At 37.2% G+C, this 20,031-nt stretch overlaps 1 protein-coding gene across 2 annotated transcripts in view; it reads left to right on the forward strand.

Moving 5' to 3' along the window:
- The window catches only part of XKR9 (XK related 9), a 35,593-nt gene that overhangs the window by 4,366 nt on the left and 11,196 nt on the right, over positions 1–20,031 (forward strand). For both annotated transcript variants that reach the window (XM_002710465.5, XM_070075155.1), the window contains exon 3: positions 1,809–2,355. In XM_002710465.5, the coding sequence (XP_002710511.2) occupies positions 2,084–2,355 (272 nt within the window). In that variant the 5' untranslated portion in view covers positions 1,809–2,083. The remainder of the gene's footprint in view (positions 1–1,808; positions 2,356–20,031) is intronic.

The following is a 20,031-nucleotide window of genomic DNA, read 5'->3' on the forward strand; positions in this document are numbered from 1 at the left end:
TGCAAATGCCACCTCCTCAGTGAGTCCTGGCCCTGGCCAATGTAATTAAAATTGTTGTCCATGATGTACCGCCTCTATTCCAACTCCTGGTCTCTTTACCATTCTCTGTATTCTCCATAGCATTTCTTATCTTATAATATGAAACTGAACTTGCTCATTTATTGCTTTTATTGTCAGTTGACTATCTTTCTCTGCCAAGATGTAAGTGCCACAAGGGCAGGAATTTTTTTTTCTATTGTCACTTGGCGTATTCCAAGACCCTAAATCAGCACATGGTAGTGTCTAAGTTAACATTTACTTAATTCAATGGAATCAAACTTCTTGATATAATCTTATTCTTCTAAATTCTCGCTCTGTGTTGGGCTTTATGTCCTTCATTTTAAGATAAGAAATCTCCTACAAGGAAATTCATGGCCTGAAAGATAGGAAAAATTCAGATTTTAAAATTATTTTTCTGGGGCCAGAATTGTGATACAGTGGGCAAAGCCATTGGTTGCAACATTGACATCCCATGTTGGAGTGCTGGTTTGAGTCTGGCTGCTCCATTTCCAATCCAGCTTCCTGCTAACATACCTGGGAAAGCAGCAAAAGATGGCCAAAGTATCTGGGCCCCTGCCACCCATGTGGAAGATCTGGATGGATTTCCTGGTGCCTGGCTTTAGCCTAGTACACAGCTGGCTGTTGTGGCCATTTTGGAAGTGAACCTGTAACTGGAAGGTCTTTCTCCCCTCTCTCTCCCTCTTCTCTTCTCTCTCTCTCTCTCTCTCTCTATCAAATGAATAAATTAGGTAAAAATAATTAAAGTGGATCCATTATGTACTGTGTAGATCCTAAATTGGATTTGAAAGTTAAATTGGAGCATATAATATATAACATTTAGCTCTGTTTCTGGTACATAGTTCCGACTAAACGTTAGGTTTTGTTAGTAGTGTGAACATTTTCTTCCTGTCATAACTCTTCTTAAATATCATTTACTATTGATTTTTTATTAAGAAATTGTATAATAACGCATTAGTATAGGTATCTTGTAAAAATATGAAGTAGAGAGAGTAAATAACTGGAGTTGGATTTGCTTCTTACTCTCAACTCCTTCCTCTCTCCATATATAATTAAAACTCATAAATGTTGTGTTTGTCTTTCTAGCATTCTTTTTTTTTTTCACTTAATACATCTTGGAGGTCATCTGAAATCTGTTCAGAGTTACTTAATTACTTATAAAGGTTTTTGAAGTGTATCCTTTAGTATGAGTGTATCATAATTTATTGAACTAGGCCTTTAAATTGCCATTTATGTAGTTTTCAGTTTTTGCTATCATAAAAAGGCTCTACAAAGTATATGTGTACACACACACACACACACACACACACCACCATTTCCTGAAGCTAGATCTTTGGATAGAATTTCTGGATCAAAAATACATGAAGAACTTTCACTGCTGTTTTACTTTTGTTAAATACATGTTAGAAGCTTTGTGATATTCCATTTTATGAATCTACCTTTATTTACTTTACCATTTCCTTATGATGATACATTTAGGTGGTTTCCAGTGGTTTCCCACTATAAATAGTCCTGTCATAATTATCTTTGAGACTAGGCTATGTTTTTAAAACAAAAAATACTGGAGTCTGAGAGGAAATTGTCGACTAGTAAGTATATTTCTAAGACTTTACTTTCCCTTGACTGTAAGAACTGTATTTAGTGTTAATATCTTATTTTTTTTTGAAGAAGTAGAGCTTTTATAAAATCATGTCTATGGGTTAATATTTTACTCAAGATTCTTAAAAATTTGTATACGTGTTTCATTTTAGGTGTTATCTGTAAAGAAGATCATTGTAAAACAGAAGATTGAACAAAGCCTTATAACTTTGAACCTGGATTACAGATTTATAAAAGAAAGTTAAAATTAGTCATTTTGATTTTGGTGTTCCAATTTCATAATATATACTTATCCAGATAGATTTAGGGAACAGAAATTAAGATTTGGTGCTATAACAAAGGATGCACTAATATTTGTTCTAGCATTCTTGTTTTCTTTTTGTGTGAGAGGAGAGAAGTAGATATATAAGAACTGAGCTGATACATAATGAAATACACTAAATGCAATTTTATTATGTCAGTTCTTGGCATAATAATCTATATAACTGATTTAATTGTAGACATCTGGGTATCTGTAAGATTTTTTCATGAAAAACAATATATTTTTGGTGTTTTAACATTGAGCTTTATGCTTTTTGGAACACTTGTGGTCCAGTGTTTTAGTTATTCTTGGTTCAAGGCTGATTTAAAGAAAGCAGGTCAAGAAACTCAACCTTATTTTCTTCTACTTCATTGCTTGCAAATGGGAGTTTTTACAAGGTGAGTGTACACTTTTGATCATTAACACTGCTTTTCTTTTATACAAACAGTAACTACCTTTCTATATCTGGATCGTCAGATGTACAAAGGTCCTCTATTTGTGAGTAGCACAAAGGTTATTTGCCTGTTGCTATCAGTGCTTATTTGAGTCATTGCTGTATAGTCAGAATTTTCCAGGTTCATCACTGGAGTGTTTTAATTTACCTACTTAATTTACTTTTTCTGATGTGTACTTCCTTTTTTGATAAGGAAAAAGGCTTACTTCTATCTTGTGAGATTTTTATCTAAGTTTTATTATAATAAGGCTGCATATCGCCTATTACTTGCAAGTCTGAGAGCATACTAATTTTTTTAAAGATACTCATACTACTGTTTTAACTAAATGAAAATTAGCTAGTATAGTCATAGACGGAACTAAAAACCTTACTAATCATGTTGTCTAAGACCTTATTTTATAGTTGAAGAAATCAGAATCTATACAGGCCCTAAGAATTCTGTGGTTCTCTAATTTTGTATGACTTTTAAATTATGTAATATATATGTTAAAAGCAAAGAGAAGTATTAAAGAAAACAAAAGAGGGTAAAGTAACTTTTTAGTTAGATTTTTGATTTGGGATATTTTAATAGATAACATAGAGGTCAATATTTAATTTGATCCTGAGCAACAAGTTCATGGCCACTAAGTGAAAAGTTTTTTTTTCTTTTTAAATTTTAAGCTTTTCTTGTAGTCTTTAATAGTAATAATAAACATGGATCACATTAGTTGGCGATACGTAGTTTTCAAAGTATTTTCATATAATTTGAATATTTTTAAAGCTAGAGTTGTTAAGGTTAAAATATATAAGAAACAAAATATAAATGAGAAAAAAGTGTACTGGTTTTAGAGACGCTGGAAAGAAAGTACTTTGGCTGCTAGTATTTGAGTTTTGGAACTTTACTTTCTTAGTAAGATAAAAACATTTAAAGGAATTGAGTAAAAGAATTGATAAGTAAATAAATGTGTAATAAGTAAGATTTGATGAGTTTTCTATGTGAGCAATATTGAGAATTATATAGTTATGCTATCTTAAGGATAAAATTACTTTTATTGAGAATTTAGAAATATGATAAATATTATGTTATTTGCCATTTTATTGCATTTGCTTCTTACTCCCAACTCCTTTCCCTCTCCATATATAATTAAAACCCATAAATATTATATTCACATCTACAGAATTATTTTCCTTGGTATTTCAACTGATAACTTCAAGGTCCTGAAGGTTGTGTTATAAATGGTATTATAGAAGAAAACCAAATTATTTTACATTTTAGCATCTCTTGATGTACGTAGTAAGTTTTGGCTGTCAGGCATTGTAAATAAAAATTACAGAGCTTCTGGATGATATTATTTTCCTTTTTCTCTACCAGGCATTTTTAATAAGGACTGTGTACTTTTGGTTTCCTCTGTTGCTAGGATGTAGCCTTCAGAGCACTGAGAGCCTTGTGTGGTCATTCTTACCCTGACAGGTCCTAAATACTAGGTCTTATTTCCTTAGTACTACAAGACTTCAAGAAACTCTTTGATTTTCCAAAACATTCTGCTTAGCTGTAAATCTCTATCCTCTGCATGAAGTTTCAAAATCTGGCAAACATTCAGGGGAAATAATGGCTGAGTTTGAGATCCATCAGTCTGCAATCCTCCCAGACCTCTAAAACTTATGCTAATTTCTATTTTTTTTAAGATTTATTTTATTTATTTGAAAGACAGAGTTACAGAGAGAGGTAGAGCAGAGAGAGAGGTCTTCCATCTGCTAGTTCACTCCCCAGATGGCCGCAATGGCCAGAGCTGCGCTGATCCGAAACCAGGAGCCAGGAGCTTCTTCCAGTTTCCCACGTGGGTGCAGGGACCCAAGGACTTGGGCCATCTTCTACTGCTTTCCCAGGCCATGGACAGCACAGTAGAGATTGCTAAACAAAGTAACTCCCTGTACCCAAAGCTTCCATGCTGTGTGTAACTCTTTTTTCCTGCTGATATAGCCCTTTTTTCCCTTTAAAAACTCTCCTTAACAAAGACCGAGGCCTCACTCCTTCCTCTGCTGTGCTGGTTGGTTGGATGGGGTCCCTGTCGCGGCTTGTACTCCCGAATAAACCTTGCTTTTGCAGTTCAGTGTGATCGACTCTCTGGGGGTCTCTGCGGGGATCTAACGATCTGGGCACAACACAGAGAGCCGGATCGGAAGAGGAGCAGCCGGGACTAGAACCAGCGCCCATATCGGATGCTGGCGCTTTAGGCCAGGGCTTTAACCTGCTGAGCCACAGTGCCGGCCCCTGCTAATTTCTGTTTTCTAACAAGAGTTCTTTGCCTGGGAAAAATCCAGATTTTCCACCTCTTGTCCTGAGTAACAGAATCAATAGTGTGTGTGTGTGTGTGTGTGTGTGTGTGAAAGAGAGAGAGAGAGAGAGAGAGAGAATGAGAGAGAGAGACAGAAAGAGAACAAGAGAGAAAATATGAGTTCCTATTTGTTGATTCACTCCCCAAACGCCCCCAGTAGCTGGGACTGGGTCAGGACTAAAGCTGATGGCTAGGAATACAATCCAGATCTCCTGTGTAGGTGGTGGAAACTCAGTTGAGCCATTACTGCTGTCTTTCAGGGTCTGCGTTGGTAGGAAGCTGGAGTTAGGATCTGGAGCCAGGACTTTAACCAGGCACTGTGATGTGAGACATGGGTGGTATAACTACTAGGCTGAACTTCTGCTGCAGCGTTTCTAAGTTTTTACTTTTTTTGACTCTTGGTGGTATATTCTGTTTAATTTTTCACAACTGTCATTTCATAAGCATTTTCTTTCACCTGTGGTCAAGATGTTAACGGTTCACTCTCTAAGTTTTAAATTTGGATTATTATGCTTTATTTTCAGAAGTCTCTATTTGGTTCTTTTCAAGTCTACAGTTTTACTTTTTATAGCTTCCTGTGCCCTGCAGACATCTTTATATTTGTCATTTATATCTTTAAACATGTAAATCATTAGCATGTTTTATTTATAATTCCAATACCTGAAGCTTTTTCAGGTTTGTTACTACTGGCTCTGCTTTCATTGTGTGTGCTCATAATGTCTTCTTTTCATATGTGCTTGGTAACAATGATTGTGTTCTGGTTATTACATTTGAAAAATTATTTGTGAAACCTTCACCAACCCCTCTCTCAGTTTTAAGTATGTTCCAGGGAGTTGCCTGGAGATTCTTTCAGGTGGATTCTCTTTTTAAGAGAGAGACAGAGAGACAGAGAGACAGAGAGAGAGGTCTTCCATTCTCCCCAAATGGCTGTGATGCCCAGAGCTGAGCCAATCCGAAGCCAGGAACCAGGAGCTTCTGCCTGGTCTCCCACACAGGTGCAGGGGCCCAACGTCTTGGACCATCTTCTACTGCTTTCCCAGGCTGTAGCAGAGAGCTGGATCAGAAGTAGAGCAGCTGGGATTAGAACTGGTGCCCATATGGGGTGCTGGCACTGCAAGCAGTGGCTTTACCTGCTATGCCACAGTGCTGGCCTCTCAGATGGATTCTACATTTAACTTCATGACTTGAAGTTCCCTGGCCCACACAGGTTATACATTCCAGAGACGCAAAGCTGTTCAAGGGGAGTCTGTGTCAGCAATATTTCTAACTAATTTTTGAACACATGAGCTTTATTAACATATAATAAAATATACAGATCTATAAATAAACAGTTCTAAATGATATCTTAGTATAGTATTATCTTCTAATCTACTAACAAGGTTTTACTCTCATTTCTTTAGACTTTAATTTCCTTCAGTAGTATTTTTAGTGTCAGTGTATAGATATTGTTTTTGTTTTATTATAATTTTCTGTATTTCATTTTTTGATAATATAAATTGAATTTACTTTTAGTCTCTAAATGTTTATTGGAGAAAATAGAATTTGTTTTATAGATATTGATCTTTTATTCTATTACTTTATTTTAACTTATTCTATTAACTTTTTTTGTGTACTCTTTAGGATTTTTCTGTAGCCAATCATGTCATTTATAAATAATTAAACCATACTGTATTGATTACTATAGCTTTATTACATATATCTTGAAGTCATATATTCTGTTTTTCTTCCATTTTTAAATAGACTTTATCTTTTAGAGCAGTTTTAGATTCAGAGAAAAACTAAGCAGAACAAAATGCCTGTATACCATTTATCCCCACACAATGCACAGGGTCCCCTACTGTAAACATCCCACATCAGTTAGAACTGATGAATGTAAATTGACACATCATTGTTAACACATCATTATCACCTAAAGTCTGTAGTTTACAGTAGGCTTCATTCTTTGTGTTGTCCTTTCTTACGGGTTTTGACAAATGTGTAATGACATGTATCTACCATTATAGCATCATACAGAATAACTCACTGCCCTGAAAATCCTCTGGATTCCACCTATTCATTCTCCCCTCCTTGCTAACTCCTGATACAACTGACTTAAAGTCTCTCATAGTTTTGCCTTTTCAAAATATCATGTAATTGAAAGCATATAGATTATAGTCTTTTTAGTTTGGTTTCTTTCTCTTAGTAATATGCATTTGAAGTTCTTCCATATATTTTCATGTCTTGATAACTCATTTATTTTTTTGCTGAATTCCATTTTCTGCATGCATCAAAGTTTAGTTACTGAAGGACATCTTGGTTGCTTCTAAATTTTGGCAATTATGAATAAAGCTGCTATAAATTTCTTATGCAAGTTTTTGTGTGGACCTAAGTCTTCAATCGTTTGAGTATATACTGAGGAGCATGATTGCTGTATCATGTGCTAGGAGTAGATTTAGGTTTATAATAAACTGCCAAAGTATCGTCTGAAGTGGCAATATTGCATTACCTCAGCAAAGAATGAGAGTTCCTATTGTTCCACATCCGGGTCAGCATTTAGTGTTGGCAATGTTCTAGATTTTGATCATTCTAATGGGTACGTGGTAGTATCTTGTTGTAATTTATATTTACTTAATGATATGATGTGGAGCATATTTTCATATGCCTACTTGATATTTCTATATCTTCTTTTATGACGTGTCTGTTAAGGTCTTTTGCTTCTTTTTAAGCTGGGTTGTTTGGTTTTCTGTTGAACTTTAGTATCTATTTGTATATTTTGGATAATAGCCCTTTATTAAGTCTTTTACAAATAGTTTCTCCCAGTTTATGACTTGTCTATAATTCTGATTGTCTTTTAATTTTAATCTATATATGTCATTATATTTAAAGTAGATTTCTTTTTTAAGGTTTTATTTATTTATTTGAGAGAGCTCCAAAGAGAGGGAGAGACAGAGAGAAAGGTCTTCCATCCATTGGTTCACTCCCCAAATGGCTTCAATGGCCAGAGCTAGGCTGATCCGAAGCCACGAGCCAGGAGCTTCATCTAAGTCTTTCATATGGGCGATATATTTGGATTACTATCTAACATATCTTTTATCATTTGCTATTCATTGCCCTTCTTTTCTTCCCTATTTTTGTCATCTTATACAGTTCTTCATCAGTATAATTAATAACTGAGAGAAACTACTTAGGAACAAAGGAGGTTTATTTCAGCTTGTAGTTTTGGAGGTTCACAAGTGCAAGATTGTGCAGCTCTTTTAGTCTGGGATCTGATGAAGGTGCTGGATTGTAGAATGTATGCAGAGGAAGGATCACAAGGCGAGTCAGGAAGCAGAAACAAAGGGAACTTTTTCCATGTCTGTGTAGCCTCTTATAAAACCATGGTGACTTGAACATGGGGCTCCACCCCAGTAACCTATTCCAATCTAATCACTTCCTTCAGATCCTACCTAAAGACACAGTAATTGGATTAAGTTTCCAATCTTAAGCCCTTAATATTAATCATTAACACAAGATTTTGGATTCCAATCCTTTAACACATGGTCCTTGGGGGACTCCTATACTAACATCAAACTTTGTAGTAGTCGTCCACTCTTTTTCTGCTATTTGGTTGTTTGAGTATCTCATATGATTCTGTTTTCTTTTTTTAAAGCACATCAATCATACTGTACTGCTTCACAAGTATTAACAAGTACCTTATAATAGCAAAATAATTCTAATTCATCCCTTCTTCCCTTGTATCATTGCTGTCATTCATTTCATGTGTACGTACACACCACTATACAAAATGAAATAATAATATTTTGAACAAACTATTTGTTATCTGGTGGATCAGTTAAGAACAAGAAAAATAAAGGTTTTTATTGTCTTTTGTTTGTCTCTTCTCTGCTTCTTTTCCTCCCCTCCCCCCCTCCCCTCCCCTCCCTTTCCTTCTCCTCCCCTCCCTTCTCCTTCCAGCAGATGGAAGATCTCTCTCCTCTCTGTCTCTCCCTCTCTCGCTGTTAACTCCTCTCTCTCTCTCCCTCCCTCCCTCCCTCCCTCCCTTCTTTCTTTTCTTTCTTTTCTCCCTTCCTCCCTCCCTCCCCTCCCCTCCCTTCTCTTCTCCTCCCTTCCCTTCCCTTCCCCTCCCCTCCCCTCCCTTCCCTTCCCCTCCCCTCCTCCCTTTCCCTCCTCTCCCTTCCCCTCCCCTTCCTCACTTCCCCTCCTCTCCCCTCCCCTCCCTTTCCCTCCTCTCCCTTCTTCTCCCCTCCCCTCCCTTCCCCTCCTCTCCTCTCCCCTCCCTTCCCCTCCTCTCCTCTCCCCTCCCTTCCCCTCTCTTTTCTTTTCAAGATTTGTTTATTTAATTGAAAGTCAGAGTTCCATCTGATGGTTCACTCCCCAAATGACTGCAAAGGCCAGAGCTGGGCCAATCCAAAGCCAGGAGCTAGGAGCCAGGAGCTTCTTCTGGGTCTCCCAAGTGGCTGTAGCAGCTCAGGCAATTGGCCCATCTTCCATTGCTTTCCCAGGTGCATTAGCAGGGATTGGATGTGGAATAGCCAGGACTTGAACCTGTGCCCGTATAGGATGCCAACACTGCATAGTATTTGCATGTAAACTACACAATCCTCTCATATTTTTTTAACTTTTATTTAATGAATATAAATTTCCAAAGTACGGCTTATGGATTACAATGGCTCCCCCCCCCCATAACGTCCCTCCCACCCGCAACCCTCCCCTTTCCTACTCCCTCTCCACTTCCATTCACATGAGGATTCATTTTTGATTCTCTTTATATACAGAAGATCAGTTTAGTATACATTAAGTAAAGATTTCAACAGTTTGCTCCCACACAGAAACATAAAGTGAAAAATAATAGATGATTTTTTAAATGATGATGAAATCAGATCAGACCTATTGTCATGTTTAATCCCAGTGAGAGTCAAGTTGGGAATTGATCATTTATTCTTCTTTTTTTTCTTTACAGGAGATCAGTTTAGTATACATTAAGTAAAGATTTCAACAGTTTGCACCCCCATAGAAACACGAAGTGAAATATACTGTTTGAGTACTTGTTATAGCATTGATCCCTGTTAAACATAAGAGTGGGAATAAGAGAGGGAAGAGATGTACAATTTGGGACATGCTCAAGCTGACTTGCCCCAAATGGTAGAGTTAGAAACATACCAGGGGACTCCAATTTAATCCCATCAAGGTGGCATGTACCAATGCCATCTCACTAGTCCAAGTGATCAATTTCAGTTCACAGTTGATCATAATGAAAGGACTAAGAGTCAAAGGGAGCACATAAACAAGGCTAGTACCTGCTAATACTAACCGATAGAATAAATAAAGGGGAGAGTGATCCAACATGGGAAGCGAGATACTCAGCAGACTCATAGAATGGCGGATGTCCTAAACAGCACTCTGGCCTCAGAATCAGCCCTAAAAGCATTCGGATCTGGCTGAAAAGCCCATGAGAATATTTCAGGCATGGAAAGCCAAGACACTCTGGCAAAAAAAAAAAAAAAAAACCCACCACCTAAATGAAAGATCTCTGTGAGTGAGATCCCAGTGGAAAGAACAGGTCTTCAAAGAAGGAGGTACCTTTCTCTGAAGGGAGGAGAGAACCTCCACTTTGACTATGACCTTGTCTAAACAAGATAAGAGTCAGAGAACTCAAGGGGCTTCCATAGCCTTGGAAACTCATGACTGGTGCATGGGGAGATTACTGATGCCATAGACAGGAGTGTCAATTTGTAAATTCAACAACAGGAGTCACTGTGCACTTACTCCTTATGTAGGATCTCTGTCCTTAATCCTCTCATATTTTAAACAAATCATCTCTAGATTATTTATCTTACTTAATACAATGTGATATGTAAATAGCTGTTATACTATACTGATTTGAGAATAGGAAAGTTTGTACCTTTGATAAGAAAGTAAGTTTGTACATATTCAATACATATGCAGTATTTTTGATAATGTTTTCTATCCATGCTTGATTGAAACTATGCATGTAAATCCCATGAATATAGAGGGCCAATCATATAGATAGATTTATGAGAAGGGATTTATTATGGGAATTGGTTCATACAATTATGGCGTCTGAGAAATCCCATAATATGCTATCTGCAAGCTGTAGAACCTGGAAAACCAGAAGTGTAGTTCAGTCTAAGACAAAAGGCTTTACAACCAGAGGGGCCAGTGGTATAACTCTCAGACTAAGGCCAAAGGCCTGAGAAACTTGGGAGCTACTGGTTCAGATAAACCCCAAAGAATCTGAAGCCTGAAGAACCTAGAGTTCTGATGTTAAAGGTAGGAGAAGATAGATGTTCCTGTTCCAGAAGAAAGGGATTATTTGCTTTTCCTTTGCTATTTTTGTTCAGTTCACTCATTCAACTTATTGGATGGTGCCTACACATGAGGTAAGAATAGGTCTTCCATACTCAGCCTACAGATTTAATTCTGTTTCTTTTGGAAACAAATTCACAGTCATATCCAAAAATAATGCTATGCTAGCTTTCTAAATTTTAGAATTCCTCAACCCAGTCAAGTTGACATCTAAAATGGGCCATCACATTGTATGAGGTATGTCCATTAGTTTGATATGGTACTCATTTCATAATGCATATCAGAATATCATGTGGTACACATGAATATATGAAGGGGCTTTAAAAATTCATGGAAATAAAATTAAAAGATGTTTATTTGGTACAAGTATTTTTTGAAACCTATACATTTAAAAATATACATTTTCATGGATTTTTATTTTTTCTCTTTATTTTAATTTTTAATTAATTTTTAATAGATTCAATGTAATTTGTAAATGCAATTCTAAGAATATAATAATATTCCCTTTCTTCTTCCTTCCCTCTCACTTTTCTTCTTTCTTACTTTCTTTTATTTTTTGTAGTTTTGGGGATAACATATTTTAAATTTACATTACAGTAAAAAGGCTTAATACTTGCCAAATAAGAAGTTTAACAAGTAGAAAGCAAAAAGACCCTAGTTTAGTGGGAATACAGATAATGGCAATAAATAATAATTAAGTGGAAAAATGACCATTTCACCCAAATACAGTAAATTTTAAAATAATCACAGATCATTAAACTATAGTGGTATAACATTCTTAACCATTGGTTTCAGAAAGGTATAAAACAGAGTTTTACCAAACTAATTTATAGCAATACTTATACAGACATTTCTTTCATTCCCCACCCCCCCTTTTTTTTTTTAAATTTTAGATCTCACATACCAAGCAGGCATGTGGTATTTGTCTTTCTAGGTCCAACTTATTTCACTTGACACGATGTCCTCTAGTGCATCCATTTTGCTGCAAATGGTAGAATTTTATTCTTTTTTACACTTGGATAATATTCCATTGAGTGTTTCTATACCACATTTTCTTTATCTGTTTATCTGATGATGGACATCTTGGTTGATTCCAAATTTTGGCTATTATGAATAGTGCTGCTGTGAACATGGTGGAGTAGGTATCTCTTTGATATACTGTGTTCAAGTCTTTGAGGTATGTATCCAGTAGTGGGATTGCTGGATCATATAGCATTCTATTTCTAGTTTTTAAGAAATCTTGGTATTGTTTTCCACAGTGGCTGCACTAATTTACATCTCCACCAACAGTGTATACGTGTTCCCTATTGTCCACATCCTCACCAGCATTTGTTATTCTCTCTGTTGTGAATTTTAGGGGTGAGGTGATATCTCATTGTGGTTTTGGTTTGCATTTCCCTGATGGCTAGTGATGTTGAACATTTTTTCACATATTTGTATTTCTTCTTTTGAGAACTGTCTGTTAAAAGTCTTCTGCTCATTTCTCAACTGGACTGGTTGCTTTTTGTTGACTTTTTTTGTTCATGGCAATCCAAATTTAATGAACTGATGCTACATTATAAAAAATTCACCACTTTAATTAATTAAGGTCTTAGTTTACATTTGGCCACTTCAAAGTAGTTGTAACATTAGGTTGGTCAATTTAAACTGTGGCTCCCTGTTGGATAGACACATAATCTTTACACCCAAACGTTAATGCATACAAAGCAACAAGGCATTGTTAAATTAAACAGCAATAATTACTGCAAATTAGGCCTTGTGACCAACTACACATGATTTTTTTTAATTTTTTTTAACTTTTATTTAATGAATATAAATTTCCAAAGTACGATTTATGGATTACAATGGCTTCCCCCCCATACCGTCCCTCCCACCCACAACCCTCCCCTTTCCCACTCCCTCTCCCCTTCCATTCACATCAAGATTCATTTTCGATTATCTTAATATACAGAAGATCAGCTTAGTATACATTAAGTAAGGATTTCAACAGTTTGCTCCCACACAGAAACATAAAGTGAAAAATAATAGATGATTTTTTTTTAAATGATGATGAAATCAGATCAGACCTATTGTCATGTTTAATCCCAGTGAGAGTCAAGTTGGGAGTTGATAATTTCTTTCTTTCTTTTTTTTTTTTTTTTTTTTTTTTTTTTACAGAGGATCAGTTTAGTATGCATTAAGTAAAGATTTCAACAGTTTGCACCCCCATAGAAACACAAAGTAAAATGTATTGTTTGAGTACTCGTTATAGCATTAAATCTCAATGCACAGCACATTAAGGACAGAGATCCTACATGAGGAGTAAGTGCACAGTGACTCCTGTTGTTGACTTTACCAATTGACACTCCTGTCTATGGCATCAGTAATCTCCCTATGCTCCAGTCATGAGTTTCCAAGGCTATGGAAGCCCTCTGAGTTCTCCGATTCTTATCTTGTTTAGACAAGGTCATAGTCAAAGTGGAGGTTCTCTCCTCCCTTCAGAGAAAGGTACCTCCTTCTTTGAAGACCTGTTCTTTCCACTGGGATCTCACTCACAGAGATCTTTTGCCAGAGTGTCTTGGCTTTCCATGCCTGAAATACTCTCATGGGCTTTTCAGCCAGATCCAAATGCTTTTAGGGCTGATTCTGAGGCCAGAGTGCTATTTAGGACATCTGCCATTCTATGAGTCTGCTGAGTATCTCGCTTCCCATGTTGGATCACTCTCCCCTTTATTTATTCTATCGGTTAGTGTTAGCAGGTACTAGCCTTGTTTATGTGCTCCCTTTGACTCTTAGTCCTTTCATTATGATCAATTGTGAACTGAAATTGATCACTTGGACTAGTGAGATGGCATTGGTACATGCCACCTTGATGGGATTAAATTGGAGTCCCCTGGTATGTTTCTAACTCTACCATTTGGGGCAAGTCAGCTCGAGCATGTCCCAAATTATACATCTCTTCTCTCTCTTATTCTCACTCTTATGTTTAACAGGGATCACATTTCAGTTAATTTTCAACACTTAAGAATAACTGTGTATTAATTACAGAATTAAACCAGTCATATTAAGTAGAACAGACAAAAAAACTACTAAGAGGGATAATGTATTACGTTGTTCATTAACAGTCAGGGCTATGCTGATCAAGTCACCGTTTCCTATAGTGTCCATTTCACTTCAGGAGGTTTCCTTTTTGGTGTTCAGTCAGTTGTCACCGATCAGGGAGAACATATGGTATTTGTCCCTTTGGGACTGGCTTATTTCACTCAGCATGATGTGTTCCAGATTCCTCCATTTTGTTGCAAATGACTGGATTTCGTTGTTTCTTACTGCGGTATAGTATTCTAAAGAGTACATATCCCATAATTTCTTTATCCAGTCTACCGTTGATGGGCATTTAGGTTGGTTCCAGGTCTTGGCTATTGTGAATTGAGCTGCAATAAACATTAGGGTGCAGACCGCTTTTTTGTTTGCCAATTTAAATTCCTTTGGGTAAATTCCAAGGAGTGGGATGGCTGGGTCGAACGGTAGGGTTATCTTCAGGTGTCTGAGGAATCTCCAGACTGACTTCCATAGTGGCTTGACCAGTTTGCATTCCCACCAACAGTGGGTTAGTGTCCCTTTTCCCCCACATCCTCGCCAGCATCTATTGTTGGTAGATTTCTGCATGTGAGCCATTCTAACCGGGGTGAGGTGAAACCTCATTGTGGTTTTGATTTGCATTTCCCTGATTGCTAATGACCTTGAACATTTTTTCATGTGCCTGTTGGCCATTTGGATTTCCTCTTTTGAAAAATGTCTATTGAGGTCCTTGGCCCATCTCTTAAGTGGGTTGTTGGTTTTGTTTTTGTGGAGTTTCTTGATCTCTTTGTAGATTCTGGTTATTAACCCTTTATCAGTTGCATAGTTTGCAAATATTTTTTCCCATTCTGTCGGTTGTCTCTTCACTCTCCTGACTGTTTCTTTTGCAGTACAGAAACTTCTCAATTTGATGCAATCCCAATAGTTGATTTTGGCTTTGACTGCCTGTGCCTCCCGGGTCTTTTCCAGAAATTCTTTGCCTGTGCCAATATCTTGAAGGGTTTCTCCAATGTTCTCTAGTAACTTGATGGTGTCAGGTCGTAGATTTAGGTCTTTATTCCATGTTGAGTGGATTTTTGTGTAAGGTGAAAGGTAGGGGTCTTGCTTCATGCTTCTGCATGTGGAAATCCAATTTTCCCAGCATCATTTATTGAATAGACTGTCCTTGCTCCAGGAATTAGTTTTAGATCCTTGATCAAATATAAGTTGGCTGTAGATGTTTGGGTTGATTTCTGGTTTTTCTATTCTGTTCCATTGGTCTATCCATCTGTTTCTGTACCAGTACCATGCTGTTTTGATTACAACTGCCCTGTAGTATGTCCTGAAATCTGGTATTGTGATGCCTCCGGCTTTGTTTTTGTTGTACAAGATTGCTTTAGCTATTCCAGGTCTCTTGTGCCTCCATATAAATTTCAGTACCATTTTTTCCAGATCTGAGAATAAGGTCTTCGGTATCTTGATTGGTATTGCATTGAATGTATAAATGGCTTTTGGGAGAATGGACATTTTGATGATATTGATTCTTCCAATCCATGAGCATGGAAGATTTTTCCATTTCTTGGTATCCTCTTCTATTTCTTTCTTTAAGATTTTGTAATTTTCATCGTAGAGATCTTTAACGTCCTTGGTTAAGTTTATTCCAAGGTATTTGATTGTTTTTGTAGCTATTGTGAATGGGATTGATCTTAGAAGTTCTTCCTCAGCCATGGCATTGTCTGTGTATACAAAGGCAGTTGATTTTTGTGCATTGAATTTATACCCTGCTACTTTGCCAAACTCCTCTATGAGTTCCAATAGTCTCTTAGTAGAGTTCTTTGGGTCCCCTAAATACAGAATCATGTCATCTGCAAAGAGGGATAGTTTGAGTTCTTCCTTCCCAATTTGTATCCCTTTAATTTCTTTTTCTTGCCTAATAGCTCTGGCTAGAACCTCCAGAACTATATTGAATAGCAGTGGTGAGAGTGGACATCCCTGTCTGGTACCAGATCTCAGTGGAAATGCTTCCAACTTTTCCCCATTCAATAGGATGTTGGCTTTGGGTTTTTCATAGATTGCTTTGATTGTATTGAGGAATGTTCCTTCCAAACCCAGTTTGCTTAGAGTTTTCATCATGAACGGGTGTTGTATTTTATCAAATGCTTTCTCGGCGTCTATTGAGATAATCATATGGTTTTTCTTCTGCAGTCTGTTAATGTGGTGTATCACATTGATTGTCTTGCGCACATTAAACCATCCCTGCATACCAGGGATAAATCCCACTTGGTCTGGGTGGATGATCTTTCTGATGTGTTGTTGCATTCTATTGGCGAGAATTTTATTGAGGATTTTTGCATCTATGTTCATCAGGGATATTGGTCTGTAATTCTCTTTCAGTGCTGCATCTTTTTCCGGCTTAGGAATTAAGGTGATGCTGGCTTCATAGAAAGAATTTGGGAGGATTCCCTCTTCTTCAATTGTTCTGAATAGTTTGAGAAGAATTGGAGTTAGTTCTTCTTTAAATGTCTGGTAGAATTCAGCAGTGAATCCATCTGGTCCTGGGCTTTTCTTTGTTGGGAGGGCCTTTATTACTGTTTCAATTTCTGTCTCAGTTATGGGTCTATTTAGGTTTTCTATGTCTTCCTGGTTCAATTTAGGTAGGTTGCATGTGTCCAGGAATATATCCATTTCTGATAGGTTTCCCTGTTTGCTGGCATACAAGTCCTTGTAGTAATTTCTGATGATTCTTTTTATTTCTGTGGTGTCTGTTGTTACGTTTCCTTTTTCATCTCTGATTTTATTGATTTGGGTCTTTTCTCTTCTTTTTTTAGTTAGTTGGGCCAATGGGGTGTCAATTTTGTTTATTTTTTCAAAAAACCAGCTCCTCGTTTGGCTGATTTTTTGTAATGTTTTTCTTGATTCAATCCTGTTAATTTCTTCTCTGGTTTTAATTATTTCTCTTCTCCTACTAGATTTGGGTCTGGTTTGCTGTAGGTTTTCTAGATCCTCGAGGTGAATTGAAAGCTCATCTATTTGGTGCCTTTCCAATTTCTTGATGTAGGCACCTATTGATATAAACTTTCCTCTTAACACTGCTTTTGCTGCATCCCATAAGTTTTGGTATGTTGTGCTGTTATCCTCATTTACTTCCAGAAAGTTTCTGATTTCTCTTTTGATTTCTTCTATGACCCATTGTTCATTCAGGAGCATGTTGTTCAATCTCCATGTGTTTGCGTATGCTCTAGGGATTCCTGAGTTGCTAATTTCCAACTTCATTCCTTTATGGTCTGAGAAGCTGCATGGTGTGATTCTAATTCTTTTGAATTTGCTGAGACTTGCTTTATGGCCTAGTATGTGGTCAATCCTAGAGAAGGTTCCATGTACTGCTGAGAAGAATGTAAAATCTTTAGCTGTAGGATTGAAAGTTCTGTATATATCTGTTAGATCCATTTGGGCTATAGTGTTGTTTAAATCTACTGTATCCTTGTTGATCTTCTGTCCTATTGATCTGTCTATTTCTGAGAGTGGAGTATTGAAGTCCCCCAGTACTATTGTATTGGGGTCTAAGTCTCCCTTTAAGTCCGTTAACAAATCTTTTAGATAAACCGGTGCCCTGTAGTTAGGTGCATATACATTGATAATTGTTATATCTTCCTGTTGAATTGATCCCTTAATCATTATGTAGTGTCCCTCTTTGTCTCTCTTAACGGTTTTTGTGGTAAAGTTTATGGTGTCTGATATTAAGATGGCTACGCCCGCTCTTTTTTCATTTCTGTTGGCATGGTATATCTTTTTCCAGCCTTTCACTTTCAGGCTGTATGGATCTTTGTTGGAAAGATGTGTTTCTTGTAAGCAGCAAATAGATGGGTTTTGTTCCTTAACCCAATCAGCCAATCGGTGTCTTTTAACTGGACTGTTCAGGCCATTCACGTTCAATGTGACTAATGATAAGTGGTAACTTTGCCCTGCCATTTGCCAAAGATAAGTTCTAATATATGCTTTGAATTCCCTGTGATCTTTTGCTGTGAGGTTTCCTTCCTTTACCTTCTTTCATATTGATGACCGTGTTTCTGTGTTTCTGTGTGTAACACATCTTTAAGCATCTTTTGCAGGGCTGGACGAGTGGCAACAAATTCTTTCAATTTCTGTTTGCTATGAAAAGTCTTTATTTCACCTTCATTCACAAATGATAGCTTTGCAGGATATAATATTCTGGGCTGGCAGTTTTTCTCTCTTAGTACCTGGGCTATATCTCGCCATTCCCTCCTAGCTTGTAGAGTTTCTGATGAGAAGTCAGCTGTGAGTCTGATTGGAGATCCTCTGAGAGTAATCTGACGTTTCTCTCTTGCACATTTTAGGATCTTTTCTTTATGTTTCACTCGCGTTCCAGCGCTGGTGTGTTGAGTCTGCCGCTGGTGTCCCGAACTGTGGGCTCCCACGCTCTCCACGCAGGTCCGCTGTGAATCACGCGTTCTGGAAGAGTTTCTTCTGCTGTTTCCTCCCCTACTCTTCCTTGAACCTGCAGTATCTCCACTTTTATTAAACTATCTCTCCCCGGACTATCAGTGTGCTCCCTTCCTATTCCGCCATCTTGCCTCCTCTCTCCAATTTCAACCTTCTAAAGTCTTTTTGTATCTACTATCGCTTTGTGTTTCTGGAAAAACATGTCATAATCTTTCAGTTAGTCATTAAATAAATTTTTTTGAGGACGTCCTATGTACTAGGTACTGTTCTAGTTGCTTAGAATGAAACAATGAACAGAACCTAAGTCCCTCATTTCCTATGGATTATATAATTTCAAGATGATAAATATGATAAATCAAAATAATATATCAAGTGTTTGATAAGCACTATGCAGAAAAATAACAGGATAATGAGAATATGATAGAGTACATTGCTTATTTTTAAAAATTTTATTTATTATTTATTTGAGAGGTAGAGTTACAGTCAGTGAGAGGGAGAGACAGAGAGAAAGGTCTTCATCTGCTGGTTCACTCACTAAATGGCTGCAAAAGCTGGATCTGGTTCTATCCGAAGCCAGGAACCAGGAGCCTCTTCCGGGTCTCCCATGCAGGTGCAGGGGCCCAAAGCACTCAGGCTATCTTCTGCTGCTTTCCCAGGCCATAGAAGAAAGCTGGATTGGAAGAGGAGCAGCTGGGACTAGAACCAGCATCCATATGGGATGCCGGCACTACAGCTGGAGGATTAACCTACTGCACCACAGCTCTGGCCCCAAGTACATTGCTTTAGATGGTGTGGTCTTGCAGTCCTTGGTGAAAGAAGTGATAACAGAGTAGAGATGTGGAAGAAGTTAAGGAGCTTTCAAAACACAAGGGATCTTCAGAAAATTCATGGAAAATACATATCTAAAAAAATCAATGCATGAATATAAATTTTTTTGCACAAAAATAAACTTTTAACTTATCTTAAAATCCATTTTTTACAAACTTTTTGAAGTATCCTCATATCTGGGGTTTTGAAGGATTCCAGGCAAAGAGAATAGCAATGCTAAAGGCTTTAAAGTTGGGAAAAACAGCAAGGTAGTTACACTGGAAATGTAAGAGGAATGAGATGGAAGTAGAATTGGTGGCAGTGTTTGTGGGAGACAAATCATGGAAGTTGTGGCAAAGACTGGCTTTTATTCTAAGTTTGCTAGAAATCAACTGGTCATTTTAAGCAGAAGAGTGACACATGGATTATGTTTAAAAGGTTCAACCTGAATGCTGTGTAGAGAATAGGTTATATGGGGAACAAAAGTAGGATCAGAGAGACCAGTGATGAGGCTATTGAAATGATTCAGGACAGAAAGTTGGCTGTTTATACTGAAGGGTAGTTGTGGAAATTGTAAGAAATGTTTAGAACCTGCATATATTTGAAATCAGAACCAAGAATTGAGAGAACCTTAAAGCATTTTAATAGGTTGTGAGAAAAAGAGAGAAGTTGTAAATTATTTATATCATTTTTGG

This window comes from Oryctolagus cuniculus, chromosome 6 (genome assembly GCF_964237555.1).
Source record: "Oryctolagus cuniculus chromosome 6, mOryCun1.1, whole genome shotgun sequence".
NCBI lineage: Eukaryota > Metazoa > Chordata > Mammalia > Lagomorpha > Leporidae > Oryctolagus > Oryctolagus cuniculus.